At 45.0% G+C, this 8,305-nt stretch overlaps 1 protein-coding gene across 1 annotated transcript; it reads left to right on the top strand.

Moving 5' to 3' along the window:
- The first annotated feature begins 4,230 nt into the window (after positions 1–4,230).
- On the top strand, positions 4,231–7,915 carry LOC124669926. Its single transcript, XM_047206460.1, has 4 exons — positions 4,231–4,415; positions 6,750–7,003; positions 7,103–7,314; positions 7,406–7,915. The coding sequence occupies exons 1-4, from the start codon at positions 4,361–4,363 to the stop codon at positions 7,716–7,718; spliced, it is 834 nt and encodes a 277-aa protein (XP_047062416.1). The 5' UTR covers positions 4,231–4,360; the 3' UTR covers positions 7,719–7,915.
- Positions 7,916–8,305: the final 390 nt, after the last annotated feature.

Here is an 8,305-nt window from a genome sequence, read left to right as displayed (position 1 = left end):
TCATCGTCCCTCACACACAAACCCTAGCGCCTCTCTCCCAAATCCTAGCCGCCACCATCTCAAGAGTCGACGCCATGGCTGGTAGAGGCGGAGGCCGAGGTCGCGGCCGTGGTCGTGGTCGTGGTCATGGCCGCGGCAGAGCTGCACGCTCGCTGTCGCCTGCGACGTCGTCGTCTTCATCGTTCGACCTGCAGGAGGAGGAGGAGCGGGAAGTGTTGTTCGAGTTCGTTGCCATCCTCAAGGGCGACCCACTCGACATCCAGAGGTTGCCTGACAAGTTTGCCGACTTCGTCGCTGGCAACGAGCCGACCTTGCTGCATTTGCGGGAGGCTGTATGCGACTGATGTCGATGGATTGTGGACGTGATCTTCGATGCGCGTGGCAAGATGTACCTCCACACCGGCTGGGAGAAGTTCACGCGCTACCACGACCTCGAACTTGGCTGCGTGCTCACATTCTCCTACCTTGGCGAGGGGGATATGAGCGTCAAAGTGTTCGACGAGACACGCTGCCGCCGGCATTACCATGGCGACACCGATGAGGAGGACGATTGGGTGTTCTTTCTTTGCGGCGAATATGGCCACGAGCCAATTGAAGCCAATAGTGGCGGTTTCTGTATGTCCTATCTTGGTGAGAACAACAGGGTTATCAATGTTAGCTGGATTTTCCAGTTTTGGTGATTGAGTGTGCCCGAGAGTGTTCTTTCTTGGCAGCGAACATATGGAACCAACACTACTGGCTTTCTTCCTCATTTTCCAATGTTTTAATTTGTGTCAATCATGGTTAAAACTATGTATTAGTTTGTGGAAACCATGTTCCAAACTATGTGTTAGTTTGTGTAAACCATGTTCCGAATTATGTATTAGTTTGTGAAATGTTTCTTCTCTCTACTGAAATAAAAATGCAAAAAAAAAAGTATGGGGATGGCGTTTGGGAGACGCGGCTGGAAAATGACGTCCCCAAACGTGGCACGAACAAAACACGTTCCCTAAACACTTGATCTGGCTCCGTTTAAAAACACTTTAGAGGACGCGGCTAGAGATGCTCTTAGGTTGTATCCTTGGTGGTAGACGCGAACGGCGACATCTGATGGGCGGAAAAATCTCCTAGCTCTATCGCCGTCCTGGTGTGATTATCGTGATCGGTGTGGTTGACATAAGAGGGCATGTGGTATTTTGGTCCTGTGGATTGACACTGATCTCGTTCGTCATCTCGCTCTTCGGTTTACTGGCAATTAATGGTCACATCAAATTGAGGTTACCTTTGCTTCTTCAGGCTTGGTCTGTTAGATAGAATGAGATCGTTTAATTTGCCCTCTCTTCTTGAAATGATCCATTATTAGAGGTTAATACATAGAGCAGTCGATTTGGAAGAAATCCGGCAGATGCGTATGCTTGCCTCAGTGTTTTATTGCCACACACTTGCAGTCTTTGTTTCAGTTGGTAACTAGATTTATTGCCTCGTTAATTAATTCCGGGACTGGTTGGTCTGACAGTCGTTGAGTTCTAGAAGCAGCCATAACCATGTACGCTGTCTGATTTGTCTGAACTTGTGGGAGTACCATTTTACTTTGAAATAGTCTGCATTCTAGTTTTAAAATTTATTTTAAATTAATCTACATTCTAACTTTTAGTCAACAACAACACTAAAAATAAAGTGGTTAGTTTTTTATTGGATGTTGGTGATTTCTATGTAGCTTGAATTGATTGTTTACATATCTAAGTAGTATCAATAAATACAACACTAGTTTGTCTCATTTTTTCTAAAATATAGACTAAATCAAAACAGAGGAAGTATTTGATTAACTCAAAAAAGAAAGTAACACCTAAAATATTGCTAGTCATGCTGCATCTTCACATCGACACGGCTGACGACAATTGTTGCTCTCCCGTTGTTTCTAGTAGTGCATCTCTAGCGTGTTCCCCCACGAGGAGTAAGGTGCGCGGATTGAAATTTAGGCTTGGAAAGCGTCTGCGTGGACAATGTTTGTGTCTACGCGTGCGTCTCCCTTTTGTCCTTCCTGCGGGCCTGTCCGCTGATGGCAGATAACATCGCAACTCGTCCCTTCCTCTACGCCGTCTCCAAGAAAACCGAAGAGCTATGGGCATATCTTAACCTATCTCTCTCCTTCCAGCCGCCGTCTCCAAGAAACTCGACCTCCACCTTCGCCTCTACCATAGACCAGTCCCCCCTCCTTCGGCCGGCCTCGCCGCTGTCGGGAGAGGTGAGGGAACATGATCTATAGGTAGAGTTATTCACAAAATTAGTGTTTCAACAAATTAGATTAGGGTTTGGTGTTCGTATTTTTTTTGCCTCTGCCTCAATGAAGATGCTACCATCTTCTGACTTCATTAGACGATGAGATCTCCTTACCAGCGTCAATGGCGGTGTTGGAAGATTACAGTTCTCTAGGTATGGACCTTCAGATCTTGCTTCGCCATAGCGGTTTTGGATCTTTTCTCATGGTTTCTGCGAGGAGTCTCCTCGCAATATTTGTCCCAGCTGCTACGTCCTCGACAATGGTGATTCATACTCTCCGCTCCCCAGTGACGCCGACCATGTTGTTCGGTTATTTTTCCCTGGTATATCGGTGTTGGTACTCTTGTTGATGTTGATTGACTACTTTAATGGTTGCGTGCGTGCATGTAGCCTTGGCATTGCGGCTCAAATTAAAATTATGGCAGAATCTTCGTTGGTATTTACAGGTTTACTGTTTGGTATCTATCTTTGGCTTCAGATAAGTATTGCCTTCAGATAAGTACATGATTGTGTCATGGAACAAGAAAGAGTTTGAAGATCTCGAAGATTTAGTCGTTTTTTTAAATTTTATTTTGTAATCATTGGAGACAACTTGTCTATCTATACCATGTACTATTTATTGCTATGAATATATATGGTATTGATTTAAAAAAAAGCTAGGTAGCTAGTCAGGCCTACAACAAATCAGTAGTAATTTCAAAATTATGATTTGAAATTTTGTCATCACAAATTATATTATGGGATTGTTTCAAGCCATATTGTCAAAATAGATGCACATGTTTAAAAGGATTGTTAATCTGATGCTTATTCCAACATATATGGTCCTTTTTATATAAATTTAGAAACTAAATCGGTGTTCTAATGACTGGAATAGAGAGGGCTAGATACTTTCATGATGTTTTGAAATTCATATTTGAATTTTGCAAAAAAAAAATTGGGATTATTTGAAAGGTATTGTGAGAATAAATACACAGGTTTGTGCCATCTTTGATTCATATGATAGGAAAAAGTAGAAATAGGAAAATCATAGGATTGCAGTGTTGCACCTACTCCAATCTGATGGAAATTCATTTTTTGCAAGCACTCGAAAAGAGTGCCTTATCTTTATAGAAGAGAGAAGCATAACAATTTACAAGATCCGAGAGTGGGATGCGAAAATCAACTCCCGATTACGCCACGCACCCCCACTCCACACCCTAGTGCTCCTACTGTCGCTCCCTCCAACTCTAGCCATCTCCCACAATCTGAGATCATCTGTCACTTGGTCTATGATCTGCTCCGTGGATATCTGCCGATGTGTGTTAGCAATCCTCTATTTCCACAGCGTCCAAGCAATCAGCAATATAAGGTGTCAATCCTTCCCCTGTCCGATTTCCTAATCCTCTTTCTAGTTTCTGTACACCACCTCTCAAGGTTTAAGTTTTGTTGCGGCTCCTGCAGTTGCACTCCCATTCTCCTGAGGCAACCCAACCATACCATTCGACGGAAATTCGTATGCACAAAAGTTTGTTTGATTTCATCACGGAAAAAAGCATATTACTAATTCCAACATATATGGTTATTTCAAATATAAGATTAAGAATAAAACGGTGTGAGAAAGTGCTAGGTGTGTGGAGAGAGATTCTTGCATGTTTACGGAATAAAAACATAACATTGAGCACATAATTGAAGGAATCCAGTCTCAAATACATCGTGCGTTTTTGCCATTCACGGGACGTTGTGTGCAGGGGGGAGTAACATTTCTCTCATGTCAAACTGGTGAATGAGTCCTTGAGAGCAAAACTTCTTTTTTAGAGTAAAATTCTAATGGTACCAGTAATCTGCTTTGGGAGGAGTTGATGGCGACCCTGTCCCAGGTCCCAGCTTATCTCAAAGTCAGACGCGGGCCCAGCAGAAAGCCGTGGGCCCCAGTGCTCTGTGCTGGTTTTAATGCAACGCCGGGGAGAGGCCAATACTAGTAGCCGAGGAAGCGCCGCAAGAAGTTCAAGGCAGCGGGACAGCCGGACGGAAAGGAGGCCGCCGCCGTTTTACTCGTGGCACTTCCTTCCTTGATTGCCCACCCCGGCGGCCCGGCCTCCTCCACCTCCACCGCCGCAGCTGAATGATGGCCGAGCCTGCCGCCAATCGCCCTCCGACGCCGGCGCCGGCCTCCGGTGGTACGCACGCACACACTCCCCGTGCTCTCTCGTGCCTTGTCTGTTTGCGCTTATGCCTGGGCGGTTGCTGCTGTGGTTCTATCTACTATGGGATCGTTTGATCCTCTAGGTTGTTTTTTGTTTTTTTGAGATTTTCGATTCTTGGTTGCTTTTCTTGGTGCGCGACTATTGCTGGATTTGCTCTTGTTCGTGCGTCACGTGGGCACTGTAGCTGCTAGCAACGACGTGATTCGTGAGATTCTTGGGCCAGCAGTGAAGTCCACATCTGTTCCCCGCAAAAAAAGAAAGTCCAATTCTCTTTGTTGCTTCCGGCTGCGTAGTGGTTCATTGTGCTTTCTGTTTCTGTATGCAGGTGTGAGCCAAGAATGATCGAGATTTACATGTTTCAATCAGTCTTGGGAATTTAATCGCTGTTACAAATTCCTTGCATCCTAGTATCCCCGAATCCCGATTCTCCGTCCTTGCACTAGAAAGTTTTCACCATCAAGTTATTCGTATCTATGAAACAATAGTTTAGAAGGAAAAGCATGCTGGATTCCCTGCAAAATATGTACTAGTTGCTACCCACCATAGTCAAATAATAGCTGCTCTGGTTTCAGAAGCGTACGCCAGTTTGTCGCTTGCTTCTAGATGACCCAAGGATTACTTTTCTCGAGAGAGTGATTCAGTAATATAGTACTCCCACTCTACAACTGAAGAGCCTACACAAAATTTTGAAGCAAGATATTGTAGTGTTCATCAGAATGCCCTATCAAGGCGCAAAATTGCTAGTTATGTGTTGGTACTCTTTGCACATCAAAGCCCATGTTGTCCTGTTACTTGGTCCTCATGTGTAGTGACTGAGTGCATTATTCATGAACTGATGAACATAGGATTGAAAGTGGCAGTTCAGCCTAACATATTTGTTTTATATCTTTTGCTTTCAACTTCCTCTTGGCTAACAGAGGCATCTGGTATAATTAAAATGTTGTTTATGACCTCTTCAGCTTCAGTTATCCCTTTCAGATCTTTTACTAATCTGCTCAGAATATTTTATCTTGCTAGAATATTTTCCCTTGCTAGGATATTCAAAGTTACATACCTTTCCTGCTTTAAATGTTTATGTTTGTCGCAAAATTTCATACCACGCCATGTTGGTTGTAGAAATTCCCTTGACCACATTACAATTCTTTATATCCTGGTGTAGTTTTCCTGGAAAACACTGTATTGTTTTCTCGGATTTAAAATAATTACTTCGTTTACAAGAAAGTCACAGAAGTGTTCGCTGAGACGCTGACACTGAGTGTGTTGCAACGCAATGATGCGCGAACTAATATAGATAGCCCATGAGGGGTTGCGTTTCAATTAGGCATGATATTTATTTATTTGTTTATTCATAATGAAATGCTTGTAGAGGACTGGGTGTCGACCATTGACTGGTGACGCGCGTGCAGAGTGCCACCTGCCTTCGAGCACTGTGATCTGTATGGTGTGCACCTTGGTTTTTTCCTTCTTAATTAAAAAAGGTCATAGTAGGGGTTAGTCTTAGTCCCTGTTGGTCGAGCTTCTAGAGTGAAATGCTATTTTTAAGTTAAGGAGCGACCACGTGCTAATGTTTGCACTCGTCAGTTTCAAAAGTTGGCATTGAATTCTTCTGGCCAGATCTTGATTTGTTTTCTTGTGGCCCATGAATCTTTAAACCTCCATTTTTTGGTCCATGTAGGGATAGGGCTAACTGTAGATGCACATATGCTTGAAACTGACAGTGGAAGATGATAAATTACTTTGTCTTTTGCTTGTATAATTATATCTTTCTTGGCGGACAGATGCTACCGAGGTACTTAATTGTTCCCTGGGACCTCTATCTTGAGTAGGCTATGCTATTCTTTCATTTTTGAAGCAGTTTAGTAGACTATGCTTTCAGGTTTCAATAATCTGTTAAGTAGTGTTTGGGAAATTTTCCGTTGGTATAATAGTTCCGATGTCTGAATGCTGATGCGCGCCATTCTGTTGATATTCCACAAGACGTGTTCAAAACTCTAATGCCAGTGATGTCTATGTCGTGATAATGTCTCGAGATAGTCAGAGAGGTTCAACATCTCATATACAGACAATATCATGAAAGCATCGTTGTCATGTTGGACCTGTAATAACAAGCCTTCTAGTAGAAATGTATGACGTTGGAAATTGGTGCATGTTCAAACCCTCCATCTCATATATAGGTCAAAAGCTAAGTTGAAACCGTCCATTTTTTACAAGAGAAGACATTTTACAACCTTATAAATGAGCGAAGTGCAGAAGTTTAAACTGCAATGACACAGAACCAATTCCAAGTGTTTCATTTTCATTTCGCAGGTATGTCGAGGAAGCTCTCCATAGTTCTGTTTGTGATCCTGTCGGCGCTGCTGTACCAGCAGATTCAGCCTCCGCCTCCGAAAATCTGTGGCTCGCCGAATGGCCCCCCGGTTACCGCACCAAGAACAAAGCTCAAAGACGGCAGGCATTTGGCATACAAGGAATCCGGTGTCCCAAAGGAGGAGGCCAAGTACAAGATCATCTTTGTCCATGGGTTTGACTCCTGCAGACACGATGCCCTTCCAATTTCCCCGGTACATATTGTTAATTACTATCTTAAGAATCATCCAGACGAACAATCTACTGCCCTGACACGAACTGATTGTCATGTTATGGTCTGAAATCCGGTGCAGGAGGTGGCACAAGACCTAGGCATCTACCTTCTGTCTTTCGACCGGCCTGGGTATGGTGAGAGCGATCCGGACCCTGCCCGGAGTGAGAAGAGCATCGCCCTCGACATCGAGCAGCTTGCCGACAACCTGGAGCTTGGTCCTAAGTTTCACCTCATTGGCTTCTCCATGGGCGGCGAGATCATGTGGAGCTGCCTCAAGTACATCCCACACAGGTAACGCCGCAATCAGTCATCCATCTTTCTTGACTGCAAACATCAGAGGCTTTCAAGTCTGAATTTTGGTTTCAACATGGTGGAAGAACAGGCTCTACGGCGTTGCTATTCTCGCGCCGGTGGGCAACTACTGGTGGTCTGGCATTCCGTCGAACGTGTCGCGGGACGCCTGGTACCAGCAGCTCCCGCAGGACCAATGGGCTGTATGGATCTCCCATCACCTGCCATGGTTGACCTACTGGTGGAACACCCAGAAGCTCTTCCCTCCTTCCAGCGTCATCACCTACAACCCTGCGATCCTGTCTGAAGAAGACGCGATGTTCATGAAAAAGTTCGGCATGCGACCCTACTTCGTAAGATTTAGAACCTCGCTTAAATCACTCACACAGTCACACCTGACATAACTGAGCTGACTAAAAAGAACCCTGATGCAACTGACTTCTCATTTCTCTTCTCTGTTTGTGCATCATCGACCGATCGTCTCGCAGCCAATGATAAGGCAGCAGGGGGAGTACAACAGCCTGCACCGGGACATGATGGTCGGGTTCGGGAAGTGGGACTGGAGTCCCCTTGACCTGAAGGACCCGTTCGCCGGCGGCGAAGGGAAGGTGCACCTGTGGCATGGCGCAGAGGATCTCATGGTGCCGGCCAGTTTGTCGAGGTACATCAGCGAAAGGCTCCCCTGGGTCATCTACCACGAGCTCCCCAAATCCGGCCACCTCTTCCCTGTCGACAGCGGGAACGCCGACGCCATCGTCAAGTCCCTGCTACTCGGAGATCAGTGACCTTCAACTCCCCAGTCTCCCGATCTTGGATCATCGTCGTACAGTATGGTTCTTGTATACTCGGAGTAATTTGTAAAGAGCTGTATTCGTGGCACAGGCACTGCACCGTATCGCTAGCTGCTCGCAGACACTGAATAATATGGTTTCTTTCAGTTTGAACACAAGAACCTCGTATTGATCGTGCAGAAAATGGCGTGGAATAAATC

The sequence above is a fragment of the Lolium rigidum genome, chromosome 7, assembly GCF_022539505.1.
Source record: "Lolium rigidum isolate FL_2022 chromosome 7, APGP_CSIRO_Lrig_0.1, whole genome shotgun sequence".
Classification (NCBI taxonomy): Eukaryota; Viridiplantae; Streptophyta; class Magnoliopsida; order Poales; family Poaceae; genus Lolium; species Lolium rigidum.
The sequence above is the reverse complement of the archived record's forward strand: the minus strand, read 5'-3'. Positions and strand labels throughout refer to the sequence as shown.